Source organism: Corvus kubaryi, unplaced genomic scaffold (genome assembly GCF_017639235.1).
Source record: "Corvus kubaryi isolate FWS band 111438036 unplaced genomic scaffold, C.kubaryi_AGA036_p1.0 split1-65, whole genome shotgun sequence".
Classification (NCBI taxonomy): domain Eukaryota; kingdom Metazoa; phylum Chordata; class Aves; order Passeriformes; family Corvidae; genus Corvus; species Corvus kubaryi.
In genome coordinates this window covers 8,276,793-8,303,764 of record NW_024582080.1, presented here as the reverse complement: position 1 = coordinate 8,303,764, position 26,972 = coordinate 8,276,793, and the positions used below count along the sequence as shown (strand labels likewise).

General features: G+C 37.0%; 1 protein-coding gene across 5 annotated transcripts in view; it reads left to right on the top strand.

Annotated features, from left to right (window-relative positions):
* CDK8 (cyclin dependent kinase 8) overlaps positions 1 to 26,972 on the top strand; it is a 75,153-nt gene that overhangs the window by 43,402 nt on the left and 4,779 nt on the right. Inside the window, exons 1-9 of one of the 5 annotated variants that reach the window (XM_042014165.1) lie at positions 10,290 to 10,374; positions 11,188 to 11,245; positions 13,998 to 14,129; positions 16,021 to 16,164; positions 18,155 to 18,224; positions 19,252 to 19,324; positions 24,053 to 24,150; positions 25,519 to 25,597; positions 25,717 to 25,875. In XM_042014165.1, coding sequence (XP_041870099.1) covers positions 11,209 to 11,245; positions 13,998 to 14,129; positions 16,021 to 16,164; positions 18,155 to 18,224; positions 19,252 to 19,324; positions 24,053 to 24,150; positions 25,519 to 25,597; positions 25,717 to 25,875 — 792 coding nt within the window. In that variant the 5' untranslated portion in view covers positions 10,290 to 10,374; positions 11,188 to 11,208. Of the gene's footprint in view, positions 1 to 10,289; positions 10,375 to 11,187; positions 11,246 to 13,997; positions 14,130 to 16,020; positions 16,165 to 18,154; positions 18,225 to 19,251; positions 19,325 to 24,052; positions 24,151 to 25,518; positions 25,598 to 25,716; positions 25,876 to 26,972 lie in introns of those variants that run through there. The other 4 variants (XM_042014162.1, XM_042014161.1, XM_042014163.1 and 1 more) reach the window with 4 other exon arrangements.

Here is a 26,972-nt window from a genome sequence, read left to right as displayed (position 1 = left end):
ACAGAGCACACCCTCAGCAAGCTGGCAGATGATTTCCAGCGATGCCTTCCAGCCTCAGCCATTCTGTGAATGTATTGTATCTTCACCGTTTGATTTGTCTTGAAAAATTCAATTAATGCTCTTTCAAAGTCTAAAATCCAGCTCATGATGAATCAAGAGATGCCAGGTGCAAGGGGTGCCTATGTGGGAGCAGGTGTGAGATGAATATGAAAGATCAAATAGCTCCTAAGGAATAAGGAACAATGTGAAGGAAGCAGTGAAATATCCAATCTTTGAACTGCAGCAGGACATTTTTGCAATGTATCTTGACTGCAGTATGATGAGAGTTATGACATGGTACCATTTTCTTTTCCTGAGGGAAAAGGTGATGTATTCCTGAAAATCTTTTTAGAAGCTGTGTGGTCAAAAAATGAAAGATATACTTCTACTGGATCATCAGTTGTTACAGACTTTGGTATGAAACATTTGTGTCATGGCAATATCTCTAGAAAGAGATACCCAAGCATTAAGATATTAAAAAATTGTCAATTCTATAGGATTAAAATTTTACAGAGATTTGTATTTTTAGACCTCTCTTGGATTAGCCCTATATCTTTTATTCTGTGCTGAAGGTGCTAAGTACTGACATCAAATGGAAAATATAAATTAAAATTCTCAGTCTATTCTTCCAGTTGTATTTGGGCCTTCGCTGCAAGACTTCCTGATGATTTTGGAAATCGGCAATCTTTAAAGAAAGTAAAAAGATTTTATGTTTTTTAATTCACAGGCTGTGTCCCTTCAAGCAATTTTTGAATCTGAATGTAATCTTTCATAGCTTTTTACAGTTTGATCATCTGTAATCTTAGGACTTATAAGAAAATGTAAGGCCATTTAACAAGTTTTAAGTAAGGGTTGTAAAAGAATAGTACAGACTCCCAAGATTTATGCAGCCTGTGAGATCAACAGATAACACTTAAAAATTTTTATCCAAGAACTGGTGTTTAGCAAAAATGCTAAATCAGTCCTAAAAGGTATTTGATAATCTTTTACCACATAAATTTAGATTCCAATTTGTAACAAGATGGAGTGCTAAATAGGGGAAGATTTGATGGATATTTTTTTGATTGCAAGTGAAAAGCTCATTTATTTTCTTGATATAAATGAAACTAGGGGTGAAAGGAAAGGTCAGAAATATCTATTCCAGGTTCAGGATTTTCAAATCTGTGTCTCAGACTGCTGCCTTTATTTAAAGCCCCATTTGCTTGATTGTCAAGCCCAACCCTATCTGTAATTTTTTTGTAGCCTTTCATTATCTTTGGTAGGTGTTTCCAAAAGGTCTGACTATATCAGTGTGTCTGGGGTACTCACTTATCTTTTGTCTGGTGGAACCTAAATTTAGTTTTTCTTCTTTTTAGTTCAGTATTTCTTTTCCATAAACAATTCTCAAAATAATTAATCCTGTGTAGTCTCACAACCTTCATGTTTAAAACTGGCAGTAATACTGATGACAATTTTTTTCCTCTATTAATGAATATATCTTGTTTTGAAACTAGAGTAAATACAATCTCTGTCCAAAGTTTAAAGGGAAAGTCAAGGTGAACCAATATATGTATTATAAGGGGAGCTTTGCTAATTTACCAAGCCAATAATATGACCAAACTTAGGCACAAGTACTCAGACACTGTTATTGCCTAGAGGAAGTGCAGGTAAAGTTTCTGAAACTGGCATTCTGAAATCATTGTAGACTTCTAAATGAAAGAAGTACAAGGTGCAGAAAATAAATGGAAAAAGTAAGACTGCTTATTGAAGTACCACCAGATATGTTAGGGGCAGACAAGTGCAACACAGATGAGAATTTGTAGGCATGAAATTGCATTACATGATTATTGATGTTTTAGTGAGATATTTTTGCCTTATCTGCTGCAGAACTGTCAGACACAAGAAGCAATGGAAGCAGACTTTTTTTCCTGACATTTCTACATCGTTGTAACATGGAATAATTTTAACCGGCAATCTTGGACCAGTTAACAGGCAGTGAAAACTGTTGCAAAAGGGAAACTCGGATTTTGAATCCAAAAGTAACTTGGAGGTTTTCTTTGTATGGCTACAAATGCTGTAAATGTGAACAGAACTGGTTTTGTTTCCTTTTCTCCTCATTCCCCTGGAGCCCTTCAAATAGAATGTTTCAGAACTGATCTGTATAACCATTTGCATCTTTACCTTACAGGATGTGAAACCAATTCAGGCCTTTTCTGTGCCTTTGGGAAGTTTGTCCTTGTCTGGTGGAATATACATTTAATTACAGCCCCAGAAATACATGTGTCTTCATATTGCATACTGACTTCTAAACTGGAAACAAAGTGGTACTTTAGAGTTGTAGATATGCAAAATGATAGCATGGCTTCTACAGTCTCTAGGAAAAAATAGTTTAAAAAATGCAAGTTGTGTTGCATGTTTTACAATTTAAAAAAAAGCTTATGTTGGTCTGTTGATTCTGTGTGGTTGCTTAAGGATACAAAGCTTACCTGGACATGCTGGTTCGTTGCTGGTTTCCTCAAGTAACCTTTGTATCTGTTATCATTTTTCAGGTACCTTTGGTAAAAAGATGTGGTATCAAAACAGACCATTTCTTTCAATGTCATGAAAAGCGAATGTCAAATAGAGGAGGGCATGTGTTCTGGGAGAAATGTATTGATAGTTCAGCCAGGGCCAAATGCTGAAATACTTCTGTTGCCTTTTTCCAAGCTTAGAAATATTTTGACTTTTTAAAAATCCAGGTAATTTAAGTAAATCGATAACTGAAGTAGAATGGTGTAATTTAAGTAATAAATTGAGGAATATAATTTGTAGATGATTACTTATATCTATCTGCATATATCTATATATTGCACACTGGGGGATGAAAATATATCGGCTGATGGGCAGACTATTAGACTTCTTTCTTTTCTGTAGCTATAAATTCGTTCTTTTGTTACTAACTTGTTTTTTCATGTGCTGGCTTTCCAAGATGGCCAGATACCTGATTCTGGTGCTGGAAAGAGTAATGTAAGTAATCCTTCACTGTTTGAAGGCAAACTCGGTCATCTCAGTGCATTGCCATGCAGTAGTTACGCTAAACTGACTGCAGGAACTCTCATATCCATATATGTAAATACAAATAGAGGTAAGAGTTCTACAGAGGAAAGGCATGCTAAAACTTCAGATCTAATTCCTGCCATAAAGGTGATGAGCTGCACTAGTCGGGTGGAAAAAATACCAGCATACCTTGTGATTCTGACCTGAGAGAAGTATGGAGGACCAGAATCTCTTTGATCACAAATGTACCTTTAAAGTAAGTTTAGTCAAGAAAAATCCTGCAGTAGGATTTAGTAAAAACCCTAGGGTATGATTTTGGAAACACTTAAATGCAGTTTGCACTTTAGTTTGTTGGATTTTTTACTGCTAAATACCTTGTTAGGTTGTGGAAAAGTTATCACAGTATAAAATACTGTGAAAGATAGGAGTATGGATTGTTCAAAATACAGGAAATAGCCATAATAAGTGTTTTCACTCCAGTCTGCTGTACAAAGAAAAGGCTATGTTCTGTATGAATGATCTATATTCATGATGTAGAGGAAAAGATGATAAGAAAACAGGCCTTTGAGTAATTCTTATCTGAGGAGTTATTTTAAAATAAACTTATGAATAGGACACAGTTATCCCGTGTAAAAGCTTGTTCTTTATGAACTCCTGACTTCATCTGTCTTACTCTGAGCACGAGTGACACAAAACAAGGTATTTGGGGTATAGTTTGAAATACTGTATTTGTTCTGTGCACAAAAGTGCTCTAACAGGTAAATACAAGCAAAGCCCATGCAACCACTGGAAAGTGCATAGTAGTAAATTATGTGGGCTTTTCACCTTTGGTACTTCTTCTTAATCCAGAACAGGGAGGAGTTGACAATTAATCCGTACAAGTAGGGTGATATGGAAGTATTACTTAAATGAAAAATAACAGCAAAATAGGGCTTTTAAAGGAAATGGCAAGGGTTAGCACAACTGCATGCAAACCAAAGAGTACAGTAAGGCAATTTTCTGCCTTTGTGTGAAAGTTTTGGTATGTATGAGATTACAGTACTGCTGTACTGTACTGCCTGTCACCCTGCGGAAACTGCGCCAACAAAACTACTGAGCAAAAATGGTACTCGGGTTTTTATTACACATTCAAAATCCTTACTTGTGAGGCAGAACTTTGAATTTAAAAGGGAGGTGGAATTATATATGGGATAACATAGTACCTAAAAACCAGTTTCAGAGCTCTCCTCTTGCATTTGATCCTGCTCTGATGTGCCCACAGCATCCAGAGTCATCCTAACCTTTGGACAGGGTACTTGCTGCTGTAGTAAAACCCACAGGAAATCTATTTCTTCAAGACTGTTCGTTTTAATGAATTAAGTTAGTTACTATACTTTTGAATGATGTGTCAATGATATTGGACATGGTAGATTTTCCTGCTATAATAATATTTTTGCCTATGATACTCACCTTTCCTTGCTTGGAGGCTTAGTACAGAAAGTCACACCCTGCAGCTTGTCCCGACGTACATTTTTAGGGAGTGAAAGAGTTGGCCTGGAAAGTGTAGTTAATTTTTTTTATTCAGCTTGAATTCAGTTCCAGTGGAAGTGAGAAAAGTCTGTGTATTAGGCAGTGTGCAAGCCTTTAATAAGTTACATTGCCCCAAGTTGGCAGTAATTGAGAGACAGCAGTGAAAGGAAATTTTTGGAGTGTGTTCAGAGCATAAAAACATAATAGACCAACAGCTTTCATCAGGCTGAAACAGAGATAAAATATGGTTGATGGTAACTAGCAGAAGGCCCCATTGGCATAGATACAGCATCCCTCTATTTTCTATCCTATCCAAATACTTCCTGTACTTTTAAAACTTTTGGACACGTGTGCTTTGATAATTCAGGGGTTTGTTTTTGTTTGGCTGTTGCTGGTAATTTTAATAGCTCCTAGTTTTAATGAGAATTTTATTTAGATGCTCAATTTATTTATTTTAAAGAGTGCTGAGATGTTCTTTATAAGAAGATAATTAGCAGGAAGTATTAAATTAAAATAGGCTTTCTTAATTTTCCGGTGCTTGTTACAATTCCTGTGTTTTCTAATCAAAAAGAATATTTTAATGTTTAGATTTAATTCTTGCGTTCTGTGGGGCCATTGTTTTCAACAGTGTTTGTCTTGGTCTTTTGATTATAATATATTTTAAAGCCCTGATCAGTTAGTAGATGCAACAAAAATTGTCTTGATTGTGAATGCACATCTTTGAATTCAAGGAAAGAAGTTAACTTCAGAAAAGTGCTGATACTATCATTTGAATAAGGTTATACTGACACTGCTATTGTGCTGAAGTACTATTTAGCATTGAAGTAGTCAATTTTGTTCAAAGTGGAAAGAAAATGGAATTATTTTGGAATGAAAATGCAATTATTTTTTCTAACCATAAAATGTTGCAAAAAGACAGTTCCAGTCCCTGCGAATGCAATAAGGGAGCATCCCACCTTGATAATAAGGAAATGTTTTGATGTAGGTTATGACTGCTTGCAGATCAACAAGGTTGTTAGAGATGTGCCAGAAGAAGCATTAACATTGCATCTTTTGTGAGTCATAGACCTTGACATGGCGTGTGAATTCAAGCCAAGCTGAAGGGCTAGTAGGTTTTGCTGCACAGCTTTTCTTGTTGGAGGACCTAACCTGATAAACCACATCAGGATGTTACAATTTTTACCATTATGCCACGGAAGTGCTCTTCTGAATAGGCTGCAACTTGTTAAGCCCTCGCAGTTGTCTTTCAAAACCTTTTTGTTTGTTTTTTTCTTCAGAGCAAGTGATTTCTATCTTATGTTTCATGCTTCCCAGGCATTTGCTCACATACTGTTGAAGAAGTTCAGTTATGGCTTTGTATGATTGTGGGGTTGTGTTTTTAAATCTGTTCCTATATTGTTTGATATGATACTTTGAAGTCTAAAGAAGTTGTTCACTATAAATCATAATAGAATCATTGTTGAGATCATGGTTGCAAAAGCAAAATAATTTAGGGATAAAAGCCCTTTGCTAAGTATTGTTCTTTTAAAGTTAAACTGCTGTTTTTTTTAAATTGAAAACCAGTGTTACATTCTTATAAATTATCATGGCTCATCACAGGTAGAAATGGATGGCACGGCCAGGTCTGTAATTTGGTGGCACAGACATTAATGATGCACAAATAGCAGTGGCTAGCAATCACTGTGAATCCTCTACTGAGTAATGTTTTAGGAGCCAAACTCTTGAGTATTGGATTATCCGAATGAAAATTGGTTAGGATTATACTAAAACCTTATTAAAAGGTGCATTAAAAAGGAGGTGTAAAGGGTATGAGTCTGTTCATTATTATACATAGAAATGTTGCAAAAAGTTAATAACATGTGGAGAGGAGGTAGCATCCACATTAGAATACTATAATAGGTAATCCAGAGGAGTTTAGATTACTCACTGATACCTGTGTTTAAAATCAGTCTTTGAAAACTGGTGATTTCAGAAACAGACTAGGAGCAAAACATATATGGAATAATAGTTCCTGCAGACCTAGTTTGATGCTAAAAGTATTAAGTATCAAAAATTGCAGTGTCTAAGCTGTCTAAAAATGCCCAGTTTGTTCCTCACTGCTTTGGTGAGGTAGAGTTTAGTGAAAGGAGGGCCCAACACCAAAATACTTTACCTGGAGCATTGAGACAATGTCCTATTATTTCCAGACATCTAGTATACAAACATGAAATAAATAATCGTTTCCTGCTCCTATCAATAACTTGCTCTGAGCAGCAGGAATGACTTTTTTTGTCACATCTCATGAAGACATAGACTGGTATAATTTTCATTTTGTTTGTGTTTTTGCCTTCAAAACAGCAATTCAGATAAGTTCTGAAGTCTAGTTTCCCCTCTGTGAAAGAACACAACATTTTCCGTGTATGTTAAGAAGCCATATGTGACTGCAGTGTTCGTTCAAAGTAGTAGTCCTGCTGAAAAGATGTGAAGAATACGTGTGGCTGGTAACCTTAACATGAATCAATAGCCTTACAGAGTGAGGCAGGATACCATGCTGGGATCATATAAAGTGGAAGATGCTGTGCAAGGCATGTAAAACAATCCCTCCACTGCATTTAGCATTAGTGAAGCCTCAGCAGGAGCAGTGTGTAATTTGGAACACTTGAGTTCAAAGAAATGGGTGGCCCAAGGCAGAACAGCTAGAGGGAATCAGCAAGAATGATCACAGATGCAGGAAAAAAAATAGCCTACTAGGAAACAGAGCAGGAGAGAGTTTTTGGGGTTTTTTTTAATCTAGGTGATAGGACTGAAGAGAGATGTTTGTCCCAGGAAGTGTAAAGTTCTTGCAGTGGTTTCTGTGCCTTCTGCTGCTGAAGAACAGAAGCGGCAATGGGACTAACCTTGTCTGTTGTGTTAGAAGGAAAGGAAAGACACTGCGATGGAGAAGAATGAAAGAGAGAAGATTGCACGGGAATTGTGCAGCCTTGATCACCAGAGACTTCAGGATCAGAGTGAACACGAGCAGTATTGTGTGAAATCAGGCAGATGGGTGAAGGTGGCTGTCTCAAGTTCTTCACAGATCTGTGAACCTCTCTGGGTTTTTACCTGCCTTGTTGGAAATTAGCCTGCTTTTTAGGATTTCTTTTTGCACTTTGCAAATAATTGTTAAATTAGAAGTGCCTAAAAATATTTCAGTGAGGATCTTTATTCTCTTTTCAACAGTAATAGTGATTAAATGCACAAGATTAGGACTTGTCCAGAAATCATAAGAAGGAGTCCTACAAAGCCAAATATAGGACAAGATAAGATTTAGTGCTGTGCCGTGGTCACAAGGTCATTCTTTCGTGAGAATGAATTCTCCCCCTGCCGCTGAGGTGGATTTGGGAGGAGAAGGGTGATTTTTCTTGAATTTAGTTCTACAGAATTGCCAGACACTTTTGTTGGTCTCTGAAATACTCAGCTGTACATCACTGCGTGGTTCTTCGCATTTGGTTTAGGATCATAACAGGTTTCTTATTTGCATTTGTCTGGCATGTGCAAATTATTTTAATGAATGGCAAAAGTAATTATGCCTTTATTAGTACAAAAATCAGGGACTTTAAGTTGATAATTTGTAGTTATAAAAAAATATAGCTGCCTTAAAGTAGAGTGTTTTCAGAACACAGTATAAGAACTGCTGAAAGATTTTGCTTCACTTGCTCAGCCCAAGTGATTTGAATAAGCAGTTTCAACTTCAATTTCTTCTGGATAATTAGAATTAAACTGAAAATTAACAAATTAAACTAATGCTTATCCAGATTTCTCTCCCTTCTGTTTCTAATGACTGCTTTTTTTTTTTTTTTTTTTTTTTTTTTTGCAAATAAGTTTCTAATGTGTAATGAGTTGCCCAAAGAGACAAATCTGGGGAGTTTTTGGGGTTTTTTTTCTCCAGATAGTGGACTTGATTAAAAAATACCTAAGAATAATTCCCGACCCATGTATTGACTTTTGTTAGTGGAGTTCAGTGTTTTTCAGGGATTCTTCAAAATACATATGCTTTAGGTATACCAGTACTATCCCTATACTGATTTCCGGTAGATATCCGCCTGTTGAATTTAAATTTCATTGTTTGGAAAGTTTTTTGAACTAAAAACGTTGTTCCAGTCTATGCCTACAATCATTTTAGAAATGGAAGCCTCCAGAATAAGACATCTAATTTAAATTTATTATTTTTTTGAGTTGTGATGTTGTATTTTTACACTGATGTGACTATATAAATATTTTTGTCTGTAGGAAGAATCTTCTGTTCCAAACAGAGCTGTTTCAGTGAAGGGCCTTTGACTTTAGAAAAAGGTGAACTGAGTATTCCACACCGAGGGATTTTTTTTTTTAATTTTGCGGCTTTAGAAGGCTCCTACACAGATTTCTAAATTGTCTCTATTGTTAAATGTGTTCTGTACCTTCTGAAATCTGAGTGTGAATCAAGCTGTTGATACTTACTTTGCTAACTAGTACTGTCTTATTGTGCTTTCTCGTTTCATCTCTACCTGCCTTGAACTTAGGTTAGATGATCTTTGGTGCAGGAATTGTTACCCAGTGCTGTGCTGATTAGTCATCTGGTATAAAGCAGTCTTTGTGAATAGGGCTTCTTGTCCTTACCAAAATCCAAACAGTAAAATATTTCAAGGTGAAAATATCATGAGGATGTTAAAAGCATTTTTGTAGAATATTATCAACCTGTGAATTTGCAGGGGAAAAATGGTGCTTTATATATTATATCCATGTATTATAATATATCTGAAAAATTTTAGTGCCTGTGTAATGTATTGTTAACGCTACTGAAAACATAATAATTAGGTGTGTAGCTTGTTAACACCCCATATATATTGAAGCAGATTTTGTAAAAGATGTGGATTTGTTCTTTGAGTCACTGTGTAGCAATAGAAAGATTTCTGTGGTGAAATGATGTGGTTTTTATACCTAGCAGATTGAATTGCCATAAAGTTCAGCACTGACTCTGAATTTAAAGATGTATGTTGCTTGTTTATTTTTAGGATTTTTGTAGAAGCAATCTAAATGGAATGCTTTGAGAGCTGTGTGCCCACATACTGCATTTCTTAACGTTGAAGCAATACTTACCTGGAGCGTATGCCTTTATTAAAAAAAAAACAAAAAAACCAAAAAAAACCCAAAAAGGGGTGGTGGTGCTATGGGGGACAATTCTGGAAATCACAGCGCTAATACAGCACAAGTTGGATCTGTTCTTACTGCTGTTGGAAAGACAGTGGAATATATCTTAAATTTTGATAACATCCTCTATCCTTAACCTGTTCTCAGAAATGAAACACCTCAGATTCTTTGTACATATTTTGTCCATGGATTGTGGAGTTTCAGAAATCCATTTTGTAGCCTTTTGTAAACAACAGTAATTTAATTTCTCAAGGAAATCTTTTGCTGGATTAGTAATTTTTTTGTACCTTCTTTTACACAATAAGAATTACTTCTAGGTTGATAATTGAATTGTGGTCTTCTGCCTCTTTGCATGTGTTTACATTAGAGCCTGATAGATCCAGAAAGGCTTGAAAATATCCTAGAATGTGTTTAAGACATCACATTAAGATATTAGGATTTACTGTGTTAACTTTTAGGTAGTCTAAACTGTTTTGCTGGGGTACTCTTTATCTTCAGATCAATTTAAACTGGAAAAGCAAAGCAAGAGCTGTAACTCAGCCTTATTATAATGTTACAGGTCACAACTGAATAGGAGTCCCTGTTTTGTCCAGGATTTACAGAATGAATGGGTATCTAAATCACTCCATTTGAGAACAACTCTGGCATACATTATCAGCTTTAGTTGTGAGTTTCTTTACTTTTTTCCCTTAAAATAAGCACTGCAGGTTTCATTATATAAACTGTGTTAGGAATTGAGAAATCCTCTGACTACAGATGCTGAGAATGGACTATGGGAAACAGGACAGCAGAAAATAGAGGATTATGAAGTGAGTTGTCATGTTTCTAACCAGCCGAACTCTAGCTCAGTTCTTTAACTTGCCTCCATAATAAAGCATACAAAGGGAAGACAGAAAAATAACATAAAGGCAATGCTTTCCAGTTTTGCAGCTGTGTGAATTGGTAAACACTTGTAAATAGGAATAATTTAGATGAGTTTTCTCTCCAGTATCAAGTGATAATGATAATGTTTCATCTGTATCTCACTTGTGTATTTTTTATGTACAATGTGTCTGTAAATGTGCTTAATAACCCTGGGGAAAACATGGTGTAGAGCTGGCTTCCCATCCCTGTGTTGGGGGTGGTGGGCAGCAGTGGGACTGCCTCCCACTCCCGCTGAAAGGATCTAGGGCAATTTGGATAGAAATCCCAGCGACTCGGTGGCTGCCAGCTCACATGTGTTGAGGACAGACACCAGGGTGTCAGTAGGGAATGTGGTGCTGGAGCACAGCCACGCCGAGAAGAAACGTGAGGAAGATGCAGTCAGGGAGAGCCTGTGTCTGGGTCCTTGCACAGCGTTACTGTGACATAGAAACTTGTCATTTTTATCAAAACGAAGTTGGTTTAAAACTGGCAAAACAAAGCTTAACTAACTTTTCAGAGACTAATGTTTAGGTTTATCGTGGTATATGTATTGTATATTTATTTTTTTTTCCACAGAAACCTGCTAATATTTTAGTTATGGGTGAAGGTCCTGAGCGAGGAAGAGTAAAAATTGGTATGTTTATATCTTTGATAAGTCCCAGTGTAGCATTTAAGTTAGAATGTTCTGAAGGTGCAGTTGTACCACCTAAAGTAGTCACTGTAATACCAGTATGTGCCTGGGCACATTGCCTAAATGCTGTTTTCTGAGTGACTGGCTTCATCATATTAGCCCCATGTACCAGTTCTGACAATGAAATGCTGTAGCCTCATCAATAAAAAGTGGAAAATGTCATTATATTTTGCTTAAGTGGGTGTTTGTGTGGGATGGGGGATTTTGATGTGGGGTTAAAGATGACAGCTACCTAGGAGGAAAGGAGGATATAAAAATGGGATTTTAAAAGTTCCTCCATTTACCTCTAATGCCATGACATCTTGCTGCTGCGTATAAAAATCTAAATAGGGAACTACTCATTGCTACAAACCTTAAATCTTATAGGAATCAAAGATGGCATTTAGCCTACAAAATATTCTTGAAAGAATAGGCAGATCCCTTGGAGATAAACACAAGGGATCTTTAAAGTCCAGAGAACAAAGAAATCCATCCAAAACGTTGAGTGAGAGCTAGTGCTAAATGCTTAGCCTGAGGTGTACCAGATTAGAAAGAACCCAACACTTCCACACTATTGTAACATTTTCTGGTGGGAGTTACTATTTGCAGTGAGAGGATAATTTGTAGAAGTTCAATTATTTTAAACTAACTACATAAATAAAAATTAACAGTAGCCTAACAATAATAAACTGTACTAGGCTGTGCATTATCATGGCAGTGTTGTAATAGCAGACTACTAATGCACAGCCTGCTTACATTTGTTATGGTAATGCAGCCCCATTTGGAAGGGTTTTTTAAAGCTAGTTCATCTATTTCACTTCCCTCTGGCTTTCTTTTATGAGATTATTCTTCTGCATTGTTGCTCTGTTCTCTTACTGTTTTGTTTATCTGAACTATATTGTTAATCACTAGTATAATGATTCAGGGTAGGATTTTCTTGGAGCATTCGGTGCTGCTCTAGGCCTTCCCTTGCCCTTTGGAATCCAGGGAGCGATGGGCCAAGGTTGAATGCTTCTGCAGATCCTGCTCTGAAAGTTTTTAATGCCTTTCTGAGCTCTAAGGTTGACAGGGATTGAGGTCTGCATAGAAAACAGGTGCAGCACGGACAACAGAAGGGAAAATTTCTTCATATTACCTTACTCTTCATGGAGGGTTGCTTCCAAAACAGAGAATGTAGATCATCCTCTGGACTCACTTTTGACAGTGGTGGTGATATTTGCTGTACACAACTACTTGCTAGTAATTGCACACAGACCACCCATTTATTTCTTAATTTATAGTTTTGAATTAATTTGAGAATAACTTAGTAAACAACTAAATTAAATCAGACTCTCTTAATGGACAGGTGAAAGATTCTGTATTGGGCCACCGGTCCTCTGAGCCATCCATTCCCAGTGGGGAAAGAGGGAGGGGAACCTTGGATTTCTAAGTGTGTTATCAAAATGTAGATTTTTTTTTTTTCTTATTTTCTTAAGATTGCCACAGCAGTAAAAGAATGCAGAAGTTATACACATACCAAGGGCTTCCACTTTTCCAGTGTAACTAATTTATCTAAAAAATACATAACTGGTATTTAACTTAAAATAATTTTTATAGGCTTTCTGTGTAATTTTGGGTCATAAATTCACTTTCTGCCAACAATTTTCCTTACTATTCATAGTTATTAGTGACTTGATCAATTTTGAGTAACTGATATTTTAATGTAGAAAACTGTAAAATGTTTCTCTTTTTAAATGCATTAAAGCAGTCATAAATAGGAATGCATATGAAAAAATAATTAAGGATTGTGTAGTCAAGTTAGAGACCCATATTTACACTGCAGTTTTCCCTCAGTGAGCTATAGCATGTAGGTCCTTTTCCCTCAGGGTGGCTATTCATCTCATTTCATTCAAGTCTTTCTCAGCATGTGAATATCCCTAGATGATAGGGTCACTGTCTTGGGATTTGGGGGTTGCTGGGTCAGAAAAGCAATTTGGGGGGAGAAGCTGCATATTTTAGTCTCTGCCCATTTTTTTCTGTATGACTTATATTTAGTAGTTCGGACAACTTTCTAGGCAGTTGTATACTACCAATTCTAAAAAGCAGTTTTTAATTCTATAATGCCCACAACCAAAACTTTAAAATCTTAGCCTGAATGGTATTTAGTACTGGTATATTGATACTGGAAATGCACCTTGATAGAAAATCAGCAGGGAGGCAGATGCTGTAGCTTAGTTGCTGTTTTTTGTGTGAAGGAACTCTTGCTACAGCTAACTTCATGAGGAGGGAGCTTTTGTCATGTGCACGTATGTATTATAAATCATTCTAACCTTTGCAGACTCTGCATTTTGCTCACTAAAAATTGCTGCTTTGTGAAAAAACATCCTGTGATAATGGGAGTATTTTACCAGAGAACATCAGGTAAAATGAGTCAGGATTTACCAGTGTCCTGAGGAGTTGATGCACTTCTTCAGAACAATGGTTAATTCTTTGTTGGAAATGACTCATGTTAGCAATGATTTATAATGATATACTTCATAGGTGATGCCATCCAGTAACTTCTACAGAAAGGAAATCTGCTCAGAGAGTTCATATCTGCTACAGTCCGCCTTTGCATTTTACTTAGGATTGATGATAGTGCTAACAAGTAAACTCAATCAGTTTGTTCAAAAAAAAAAAAAAAAGAAAATTGTTAGTTTCCCTCAAATTTTAAAGCATCTCTCTTTGAATTTTGCAGCTGACATGGGCTTTGCCCGATTATTTAATTCACCTCTGAAGCCTTTAGCAGACTTGGATCCAGTAGTTGTAACCTTCTGGTATCGAGCTCCAGAGTTGCTTCTTGGAGCAAGGCATTATACCAAAGCTATTGGTAAGTAAATTGGACAAAAATGTACTATTTTGTTCTTTATGTAACTGTACCCAAATATTAAAGCTTTGATAAATTTTTCAGAGGACAGTAGCTGCGTTAAAGGTACATTACTTGTTTCTTGAAGAAACATACATCTTTGACAAATTGTTTAGTTTACTGTGGTCTCAGGCTATATATAGAAATGAAATCTGTTACTGGGTTTTGGCTCCAAATGCCCTGCTTGCAGTCTTAGTTTGTGGCTTTCACACAAGGCTTTCATAAATGCTGTTAGAGGCAATAAAAAATATGGAAGCAGCTTTGAGCTGCTAGTAGAATTCATATTAGGATGACTGTGAGGCACAGTGCATTAATTTTATTGCAGAGGTTATTACCTAGTGTAATAAATACATGAAATAAGGAATGTACAGAGTGGAGAATATAGTGGCTGCACTGAAGCTAAGCTGTAAAAGTAAGCTGCATTTTAGCCTCTCTGTGTCTTTTTCAAAGACAGATGACAGATGGCCAGAGCTGTTGTGGGCTGTAGAACAGGGGGAACAGCGCAGCAGTGAACTGGAGGGAGATTCATCTTTACTGGATTGATCAGCTTTGCTATGGAAGGGACAGAGACTGTAGGGAAAAGGACTGGGAGGTTTTTCTCTTGCTGGCTGGTTTAAAAGATGTCTTAGAGGCTGGAAACCAATTTTGGGAGGAAATAACTTCCCCAGCAGCTACTCCACTTGCTTTGCACAGACAGAGAGGTTGTAGGTCAGCATACTGTATTGTTGTTTCTGTAACCTGAAAGGCTTCCTCAGAACTCAATCTTTTTGTTTTCTTGGTTTGTTTTTTTTTTTAAGATCATATCAGTGTTTCTGTCAGCAGTTCTCATGTTTATGCCTTAAATGTATTCTTGTTTACTTTTCTGTTAATACTGTGTTTCTTTTGTAGATCAGATACATTTTTTATATGTTCCTTTAAACTGCTTAATTTTTTGTATTTGCATCTTCCCTCACTTTACTGGCATTTCTTCTGATTGCAGTGTGTGAAACTGCATGGGCAGTCATTGCCTTTCATACATAATTTTTTCAGTGCAGATAAAAAAATGACTGTGTAAAAACACTGAGTAGTGGGGTTATGCTGTCTGCATTATTTGCTTTTGTCCTTGTTTATGACCTTGTTCATTCAAGGCTCAATCTAGCATTACTTTGAGTTAAAAATTGCATTTGTATATACTAGAAAAAAATTGAGAAAACAGCTGGGAAAATTCAGGCTATCTGATTATAAGATAGGAAAGCAACAGTTGAAAGAAAGGTTGTGGGGTTTTGGTTTTTTTTTTTTTCAATAAATGTTATGAAAAAGTTGTGAGGTATGTGGGCTTCAAGCAATTTGCTTGTTCCTCTCTTTCAGGGTATTATAGATAGCATTTGGTTTATTCCAATACCACTACTTTTCAATTTGTATTTTTGGGGTCATTTAATACTACTTAAACTTGGCTGATCAGCAGTTGCACATTTCTTTGTCAGGACAGTGTGGCAGCAAATGGGCAAGATGCTGGTTGGCTTTTCTTTGTGTTTTGTGCGTTGACAGTCACCCCAATAGTTTTCTTCACTTTTTTTCTTAACCAAATAACTTTTTTACAATGTTAAATGGTAGCTACACTTAAAAACCCCACAAAAACTTGTATGATACTGTCTCAGCTCCTGTGTAGTTACTGAATTGGGTACCTCAATCCATAGCTAATAGAAAAAGTTGACAAGTACTGCACTTCTACAATAGAAACTTGAAGTTTTCAATGCAGGGACCTTATCTCTTGATAAGCTAAACACTGACATTCTACCTCATCCAGATGCTTTTGGAAAGATTCATTTGTTGTTTTGTTTTGTTTTTTTTTATTTCTGTTCTCCTTTTTTTAAAGATATTTGGGCCATAGGGTGTATATTTGCAGAGCTGCTAACATCAGAGCCAATATTCCATTGTCGACAAGAAGATATCAAAACTAGTAATCCTTATCACCATGACCAGCTGGACAGAATATTCAATGTAATGGGATTTCCTGCAGGTACATTCTGTATTTTTTATCACCGCTGTTCAAAGAAAGATATCTGTATTGCTTTCTTTGCATATGAAGGTAGCAGCTGATCAAAGCAACAAAGCTGTTCAAACACAATCTTTATTTCATGAGTTACAAATCTAGAATCTAGTGGTCAAATTAGATATTTGCCCTTTTATTAATGATAGGGTTATCTTTGTGTATATGTGTACCAATGCTTTATTATTTTAAAAGATTGTATTTAATGGTGGATGATTAAAAATGAGGACTATTTCAGCATTTCATCAGTACTGATTATTGATTTGGAAGGCGACTGATGATTTATGAAACCAAGCAAAACTATATACTTTTAGTGAATATTATGCATTTGTTTAACTCATGCTAAATTAAACATAGCATTTGGAAGTAATAGAGGGTATTGAATTTTTTTCCCCCCTGGTGGAAGGCTGGTGGTATAGAGAAAATTTCTTTATTCTAAACCGGAAGAAAGAACTGCTTGCATGAACCAAAACAAATTACCGTGTGGACATCACCTGCTGCATTTTCCCTTCAGTGTTGATCATATCTTGTTTTTCTGCAAGCTGCCTTGCTTCAGTTAATACTTTGTCTTCTAGTATTCACATGATCGCAGGAGTCGGAGTCAAAGGGGCCTTATTTTTACTTTTTATTTATCTTTCTCCTCACTGCTTGTGTTCCTGCTGTTGTCCATTCACTGTTAATTATGTTTTCCTTTATTGTTTTTCTGGACTTGCCTCTTCCTTTCACACTAATTTTGTGGTCTGTATGTTTGTGTGGTTCTAGAATTCTGTTATTAAACATGCTCTTATTTTTGCCTTTGACTATTTTTTGTGTGTATGTACTTCATTGCTTCTGTACTGTTGTATGAGATTCACGGAAATGTTGCCTTTGCATATTGTGTCCTTAGTTTTGCTTCTTTAAGCAGTACTGTCCTCATCTGCTTTTGAACTAGAATTTTACCCTTTTATGCTGTTCTTACTTCATTTGGGTTTTACATTGGTTTTTTACAGCTTACATTAAAAGATCATAGTCTTATTTTGGTTTTCTGATTGGTTTAATGAATCCTTTCTGATGGTCTGCATTTGACCTTTGGAGATCTTAGGTTCTTACCGAGGAATACTTTTCATTCAATTAGAGTGATATTTTTTGCATTTTAACTGACACTTGCCATATCTGAAACAGTTTCACATGTCTCTGGGATAGGAAAGAGGAGAATATTTTGCTTAACTAAGTAACAATTAAATAATTATCTCTGATTTATTTCTTTGTTTATTTAATGCTTTTAAACTCAGTGTTCTGCAGTTGTGATCAGACTTAGTAAAGATTTGAATTGAACCAAATTACTTGCCCACAGAGCCTTTTCAAGAGTTAGAGCTTAAGACATTCGAGGCTAGGTGCTGGGAGTGAGTTTTTTGTTTTATTTTTAAATCCATTTCAGCCTTGGTCTACATTGAGATGAATTATTCTTTAATTTGATCATGCAGACTTTACTTTTTCTTAACTTTTTGTTGGCTAGCAGTATTTCTTACTTTGCAGAAGTATCTGTGGGCATTTTTCTGTAACTAAAAGTGCTGTCAGCACAGAGAATCCCTTAGGAGGAAACAGGGTTTGCTGGAGTCTTGTGTACTCCTGTCCTGAGATCACAGCTGTGTCTAAATAAATTAAATAACGGTCCTTATGGGTTCAGGCACAAGGCCTGATGTGTTTTTCTTCGGCGTTGTTTAGTGGGCACTGTAGCTAGAATCTGTTTTTTCAAGTTCTTGAGTTAATCAGCACACAGCTGGAACCTCTGAGGTGTTGGTATGATTTATTGTGAGGAGGTGATGAAGGAATAGGAACCAAAGAGTACAAAGACCTAAGTAACTGCAAGGTTGGAGAAGCAGAATTAAAAAAGAATAAAAATCAAGGCTGTGGAGATACTTGGAAATGCTTTGTTTTACTCAGAGAGAAAGGGAAAAAAATAATTAATACTGCTTTGCAGATAAAGACTGGGAAGACATAAAAAAGATGCCTGAACATTCAACCTTAATGAAAGATTTCCGGAGAAACACGTAAGTCTCAGATGAGCTTGCTTAAGCAAGCATATTTTATATCTCTTTCCTACTCTTAAGTTTTTTGTAGTTCAGATTGTTTTTTATGTAGATGCCAAACAAGGACCAGGAAACCGTTATGACTTAAGATTGTGCAAAATGAAAAACAAAGTTGTTTCCGTGTGGTGAACTTGGCCTGTTGAGGTGATGTGGCTCAGAAGAGTAGCCAGAGAGCCTGTAAAGGGTAAGGTAGCAGGTGTGAAACAGGTGATGCCAGTGAAGACCCCACGCAGCTCTGAAGTTTGCAAAGCACAGTGTGTTACAGCACAGCTGTTCCCAAACCTGTGGTACTGGCAGTGATGTTCTGTAATAGCTGCATGAAAGGAGTCTGGTAACCTTACACCATTTCCAGCAAACAGTGGGTATAATTGTCAGGTTTGGTGTCTAGGGTAGCTTATGACGACTAAAGACGAAAATACCCTTCAGCTTTGCTGTCACATTGCCACAGGCTAATACGTGCACTTAAAATGCCACCCTGTTGCGTGATTTCTGTGCTGTACAGTTACATACCTTTCTTGCACCTGCCATGCTATTGTAACCATTTAGAAACCTTTTTTTTTTTAGTTTCTCTTCCAAAAAAGTAAATTCATGAATGCTTTTGTAGCAAACTGGAGGTTGCAGGAGAGTGTTCAGATGGGCTCAGTATTTATCTCTACTGTCATGAGAAATATACAGAATCAAACAGTGTAATAGTAAAATTGCTAACAGGCAGTTCAGATCTAGTTGATAGTTTATTGTCTGCATGTGGGTTAAAAGTGTGCTTTTTGTGTGAATGTGATGTGCTTTTATAAGGATATGAGGGAAACATGCCTTTCTGCAGTTCTGATTTTCAAGCAGTCTCTGGTGTTGGTAGTTGTAGTTTTTCCCTTCTTACTGGATTTGCAGGGAGACTAAGCTGTTCTTATTAATGTGTTTTGTGGCTACTAAGGAAGTTTTACAGTATCAATGATTTGCATATTAGAAATAAAATTTTTGTTTCCTTTTCTAGGTATACCAACTGCAGCCTTATCAAATATATGGAAAAACATAAAGTTAAACCAGATAGTAAGGCATTCCACTTGGTAAGTTTGTGCATACATAAAAAATCGAATCCCTTGTATAAGTTACGGATGTTTGAAGTAAGAGTTGAGCTGATGTCAAGTCCACTGTAACTAACTTTACTTTATAAATAAAGTTAGGAATAACTGAACTCCGCAATCTGAAAATTGCAAAAATCACTTTACCTTCTCACATTGATGAAATGATTCTGAGTGTCATTCACTGGATTAGGTTCAGTATCAAGTAATTGTGAAGTTTTTGTGTTTAGGTCATGTTAGCCTGTAGTTATATTTGCAGTTTTGCTGCAACCCGTAGCTATTTTGCTGCTTTGCATACTTTCAATAGCTTATTTTTTTACTTTTAAAAAATTCCTATATGCCTGATTTTTTTTTTTTTTTTTTTTTTTTTAATATTCATTTTTAAGCTTTTGAAGAGACCTTAGAGCAGACTTTCAATATGTAAAGGGAGCATTCGTAGAAACTTGTTGCAAGGACAAGCAGTGATAAGACATGGGGTAATGGATTTGAGCTGAAAGGAGGTAGAGTTGGATTGTATATTAGGAAGAAATTATTGACTGTGAGGATAGTGACGCACTTGGGACAGGTTGCACAGAGAAGTTCTGGATGCCCCATCCCTGGAAGAGTTTAAAGACCAGGTTGGATGGGACTTGGACCAGCTGGGAAGGTGCTCCTGCCCACTGCAGGGGTGTTGGAACAAGATGGTCATTAAGGTACCTTCCAACCCAAACCATGCTATGATACGATACAAGTTTGCATCTTACAGACTTAAAAAGAAAATTGACTTAAGACTTGGACATGTAGTTTGGAAAATTTTAAAAGTCTTCCTAGTTCACTAATCTTTGTAGCTTTCTTATGAATACTTCGTAGAACCCTTACAACATTTTTTTCTCTCTAGAATGTAACATTTTTTATGAAGACTCCAGTAAAAATTATGCACTAGTTCAGCCCTGGAAGTGCTTGTCTTTTGTTGTTTCAGAAATTACAGTACTGAGCCTTTTTGTCCGTGTTTTAAAGAACATTTAAGTTGCTACAAGACAGCCTATATATGTATTTATGTATGGAGAAGAAAGAATTTAAGGGTGTCTAGTCTTTCTGAATGTTCATCCTCCTTATCCTGATGTTTCCTACTCAGATTAAATGTTTTCAGGCTCGAATGATAAAGTAAATAGATTATTTGGGAGGTCGATGGGAGTGAGGGAGGAAAAGGAGAAGATTTTTCTTCTTGGAGGTGAGAAGAACAAATTGGAAAGAAGGGAGAAGATGGTGGAGAGGCCTGGGTGTCTGAGGGCCACGTGGCTTTTGCTCAAGTCTTTGGAAGCTGTACCTTCCCAGATGATCAGACACAAGGGGTTTTTAAGATGCTGTCTCTTTTCTATTCCATACTCTTCCCTCCATATAAATTCTGGAATTTATCCTTCAGTCAGACCAGATCTGATGCAGTATTTTTCTTGTGGCATACTGCTTGAGGATGGGGGTTTTCAAGCAGATAAGTTATACTTCAGCCAGTCTAAAATAGAGCATATATTTAAGGTTCGGATTAAACCCCAAAGTACAACCAGCTGAATCAGGTAATGATTGCAGCTGTACTGTTCGGCGTCATTTACTGTGAAGTGTCTCTGCTCTCTGAAGTTAAAAGTTGGTGAAATTAACTAGAGATGTTTACGTAAGCAAGGAGACCAATCCTCTCTGAGGGAGGCCCATAGTAAGACTTTCCCTGAATGAACTAGCTTCTCCTACAAGCTGTGCATGCTCTGTCCAAACCAGTCTGAAATTTCTCATGTGTTCTCTGTCTTGCAAGATTAGAAATTGTTTTCAATGGAGCAACAAAACTAGACATAAGATAGTCAGATGAAAATAGTTTGAAACACTTACTGCAGCATTTTCTCTTCTCTCTGTAGCACAAGGGGATTGTAACTGTGTGAACGTGTTCAGCATGTTTGTACCAAAAAGCAGTGGTTGCACTAAAATGCAGAGTCAAGGAATGCTGTCCTTTACCAGACCACTGGCACACTTCCATCCTTGGTTACATCTGTTAGTGCTGAACAACAGGATCAGAAGGGGAGTGTGGATGTGGACCCCAGACTGAACATATTCCTCAACTGGTACTTCACCCACCTTCACTCAACACAGCTGATGGCAAGAGAGGGAGCTTTGTGCAATTTGGATGGTGTCAGTCAGTGTCAAGGGAGCTAAAAAGCAGTCAGGGTATTCAGTAGTGTGGATGTAGCTGTGTTCTTTTGTACCTCCCATAGATCTGGATGTGAGAGAAGTACTGTGAAGTTCATTAGCTGTAATAGAATTTTCTCAGTTTTCTGCTCACTGCTGTCTGTCAGAACAGTTCACTGGATCCTATTTAAAAAACCTGAGCTTCCCAGAAGAACATCTTAAAATACTGTTCATGAGCTGCCAAAATTTGAATGTGCCTTAGGTTTCTGCTCTTGTTGTTTGCGGCTAAACTCAACTGCAGATGAATGCCTTGGGCCTCTACAGCAAAGTCTGAAAAAGTTCAGTGAATTTCTTGGTTACCGGTTCTTCCAGAGGTGTTCCAAGATCTTACCCTTTCACAACTATTAAGATACAAGTATCTTTTCCTCTTACTCTCTGCATCAGAACAGATTAAAACGCTGTTTATAATCTACTGTCTTAAAATATATAAATCCAGAGATTGTTGTCAGTGACAAAAATAAAATGCTTTGATTTCCCAACTTGAATGAACCAGGTTTTTTTCTCCTCTTTACAGACATTCATGTACATGGTCCCTTTTCACATGCAGTACTGATGTGTTAAGAAAACTTTGGCTTCTTCCTGCTTTTGCAGCTTACTATTTTCCCACTTCCACATTCTTGATTTTTTTTCGTACTTACTTACACCCTAGAGAATGGAAAACAGCTGCTGTTTCTGGTTAATTTAGTGATTCTTGATCTTCCACGTGGTTAGTTTGGTCCATATGAACTGTAGTGATTGTCCCATTCATTGATGATGTTTGAAGTTTACTGCATTTTTATTGTGTCATTTAGCCAGGTGATCTTTACATCAAGCAGTTTTTAAAATAGAAAATATTTGTAATAATAAGAGGAAGGTTCACTTCTGTGTGGCACCTGTACAAGGGGGCAGAACCAAAGTTTTGATCCCCTGGGTGGATAATGGTTGCACAATTATTTGTGATTTCTTTTTTGTGTGGCTGATCAGGACCAAGTCTTGTCAGCATGTGATGGACAGCTCTAGAATCCAGGCACCAGAAATTATGCTAGAATCTTGCAGTGCTTTTTATTTGTGTTTTTCAGTGTGTTGGCAGTTCTTTGTCATGTTTTGCCTTTTCTGGCTCATTCAGCATGCTATTCTATAAAAACTTCACGTAGACTCAAAGAGCTGAAATAACTTACTGTGAGTCCTTGTGGATGATTTGAAAAACAAAACTGTACTGATGGTGGTAATCATAGTTACCACGTTCTTAACCATGCCGTCAAAATAGAAGGCTGAGGGGGGAAATGTACTTTCTTAACTTCAGCTTTTGAAGTGTGGAGATTTGCACTGTGGTTATGAATGCTCACTTAATAGCTAGTGAAAGGAGATGACCGGTTCAGACTTAGATCATGACACTGGATCTTTTTAAAAAGGTGAATGTATGAATCCTGTAAAAAGTATGAACAGGAAATTTAAATTAATATTATTTACATATGTAGTTTCTTGTTAGATCCACAATTTTAAAAAACCCCACTACAGGTTGAAAGTGAAGCATTTCTTTTAAAGACCATTGTCTCTGACAGTATGTCATGGTGTAGTTTTGCCTTGGGCACTGTGTTGTATTGGTGAAACATGAAAACTCACAGGTTATCTCATGTTGCTTGTCCAGCACAGCTGCATTCCACACAGCTGCTGGAGAGAAGTATATGCATGTACACCAGACTTTTTGAATGAGAAACACATAGTTTAAGAATGCATCACTGCAGCTCAGCACTAGAGCTAAATAAAATCCTTATGGTCTGCTGTTCCTAGTTCACAAGACCCCACCTGGGATGCTGTGTCCAGAGGAGGGCCATAAAGGTGCTTAGAGGTCTGGAGCACCGCTGCTCTAAAGACAGGCTGAGAGAGCAGGGTTTGTTCAGCCTGGAGAAGAGAAGGCTCCCAGGAGACCTTAGAGCACCTTTCAGTACTTGGAAGGGGGTCTCCAGGAAAGCTGGAGAGGAGCATTTTTTTGATAGAACAAGAGAGAATGGCTTTATTAATCGAAGAAGGTAGATTTAGATTGGATATTAGGAAGAAATTCTTTATTCAGAGAGTGGTGAGGCACTGGAACAGCTTACACAAAGTTCTGGATGCCCCTTCATTGGAAGTGTTCAAGATCAGGCTGGACAGGGCTTTGAGTAACCTGGTCTAGTTAAAGGTGTCCCTGCCCATGGCAGGTGGTTGGGCTGACTGACCTTGAAAAGGCCCTTCCAGCCCAAATTATTTCCTGATTAAAGTTGCTAGTACATTGTGGAAACTTTCCGAATGTTTTGATACGACACTTGTGACTGGAACTGAGTGTCCTGAGCTTTGCAAGTGAAAATAGGTGTTCTTTGATAGGAAATGAAGTTGCTATTTTAACAGGAAAGAAGAGTGTGGTTATGCCATTTATGGTTAGGCTTTTGAGTTCAGACACATTTGTATCATCTTGTCTTCCAGGAATACAGTGAAGTTTCTATAAATGATTTTGGTAATGTAAAGGTTTTCACCTTCTTTTTTTTTCAGCTTCAGAAATTGCTCACTATGGATCCAATAAAGAGAATTACCTCAGAACAGGCTATGCAGGATCCTTACTTCTTGGAAGATCCTCTTCCCACATCTGAGTAAGTGGTTGGTTTATTAACCTATCAGTGCATTCAGAGACGCTTTAGAGCTGTGCTTTCTCTCTGCCCTAAGTATGTTTGTGAGTATTGAGCTAAATACTGTCTAACAACCGAAGAAAGCTATAACCAGTAAAATGCCATTCATGGTTTTTAAAATTAAGTAGTATTTTTATTAATTCTCTTGCTTTATGGAACTTTGATCCTATTAGTTGCAGCACTAATCTTGTTACTCACTGACAGGTTGATTATGCATGCTACAGATCTTGGTAGACGACTGCTAAGTGCCCGCAGGTCCACTTCTCTGCTCCAGAATGCCAGATGACAGTCTCTAATTAGTTTACATTTTTGTCTTAGCCTTTGTTGTAAATTCAGTGGGTGGGGAAAGTCAACTCTGTGTCTCTGTGCTGTCATCCTTAACAACTTAAATCCATTTTCTGTAGACACTCCTCTTTTTTGTTTGCACAGGCAGATTTACAAAAGGGAGAAAATGTATGGACAATGAATGATTTCATTAAAAATTAAGCCCCTCTTCCAAAAGACTAGGCCGAGAGCATGACTGTACACCCTTTTAGGAAAGCTATTAGTACATCCTGTGTGTGATTTTCTACCCTTCTGTAGGGAAGAATTTATAAAATATGTATACTTATAAGGAATTAATTAAAAATGAAATTATTTCACTAAAACCCACGGAATTATTTATAGCATCTCCTGACCTGTCTCTGTGATTTAAAGTCAGGTGAATGATTGTTGCAGAAACTGCTTTTAGAATGGTGTTTGGCTTTTTTCTCAAGTTTAGGTTGACATTTTAATGTGAATACACAATGAGTATTGCTAACCGGTGTACAGAGACTTTATTATAAATACATTCTACTGATGAAGAGCAGGTAAATATTAGCTTTCACTAGCAGTAGTGAATCCATGTAGACCGTGAGATATGAATTGACAGGTGAAATTTCTAGTTACTTTTAAATTTTTTTTCCAGGTGGTTTTATTAATAGTCAGTGAAGTTTCCAGGAATACTTTTAGTTAATCCTGAGATTGTGAATTACACAATAGCTGTAGTGAGATAGCTCTTTGTGCCCTTGCAGATACCTAGCAGGTGATGTACCTTTCTAACCAACAAAAAATTTATTTTTTTTATAAGCTTAAGTTAGTGTATAAGAGTCAACTGAACATTAAAATTGAATGTGAATATGTTTTTGCTAAGCTTAGAATATGGTGATAGTCAGACAGGGAAAGCTTCTCCATTAGTTACAGGTATTAAGTGATGGCTCAGGCAACTTGAAACTAGCATGGGTGAAGTGGGAATCTTACAGGTCTAACCCTTCTGTTCTAATACGGTGATAAATAGACTTTTTTGGGGGACAGTGTTTTTGCAGGTTGTCAAATCCCTTACCCAAAACGAGAATTTTTAACAGAAGAAGAACCAGATGATAAAGGAGACAAAGTAAGTACTAGAAGAACAGTATCATCATGTTTCACTGGCTTTTACGCTATTTCCTGTTTTCATGTTCTATCATGTACTGCTTTTGAGTTGAAATTTTTCTTTGTGTTTAAACAATTGAGAAGAACCAGCAGCAGCAGCAGGGCAATAACCATACTAATGGAACTGGTCATCCAGGGAACCAAGACAACAGTCACACACAGGGACCCCCACTGAAAAAAGTGAGAGTTGTTCCTCCTACCACTACCTCAGGTGGACTTATTATGACCTCAGACTATCAGGTATTTTGTTTTATTCACATATTGTGTATTTGTTTTTCATGTTTAGAACACTGTTTCTTCAAACTAAAAAAGTAATTTTGTAAATGTCACTGTATTAACAGTTACTTTTTGGCATCTTTCGAATTTTCTTTCAGATTCATTTAGTTGATGGTTTGTTGATATCCTGATGCTCTTTAGGTTAGCAGTAAGGAAATTAAGATGAGACATTATTAGAGTTACTAATTATTACCTTCATATTAGGGAATGCTAATGGTTATTAGGAGCCTGTTATGCTGTGCTCTGTATCACCTGAAAATGCCATTTCTTGCTTGAACAAGCCTGTAATTGTAGGAGGTAGAGGATATTGCAGTAAAAAAGCTGTGAAAGAAGAATCTGAACAAGTATTTTAGTTGGGTAAATGGATGTGGAAACAGTATTTTGGATGACAAAGACTTGGCATGATGCTGTCATAATCTTTCTTTTGAAGACCAAGGGAGATTCCAGGTTGAGTAAGCCAAATATTACAGATCTGAAGATAGGTGAAGTGGTGGCAGTGAATGAATGAGGAAGATGAGGAGACACGTTGGGAAAAGAAACTTGAGGAAAACATGAAAACTTCCCACGTTTGTGCTTGTGGTCAGACGTTAAAAAATCAGAGCCTGGAGTATAAGAATATCTTAGTCATCCCAAGGAATGATACCTGAGGTTTTGGGTTTGGATGAGGCTACTACTGGAGACTGGGGAGGAGAGAGTTAAGGACAGAAGCTTTAGTTAATACAAGCTAAGAAATTACAGAAGAGGAGCAGGGAAGACTTCAAATGATTCACAGGAGCAGTTAGAGAATGGCAGATTTTTGGAAGCGTAGGGAATAGAAGATTTTAAGAGGAGGCATGCTGCTGGAAATGTTAGCCTGCAGGAACTATTGCATACTGATTCACATGGAATGCACAGTACAGGCAGCCAGTTGGCAGACAGTCTTGGATGAAATCAAAAAGATGGGGAAGTTGGAAACTACTGGCAATGTTTTCAGTTAATTTAAAGATTAATATCTAAATGTGAGACCCTGATAATGGAAACCCACTTAGCTGGGCTTATGTAGCAAAACGTAGGGAGAGTTA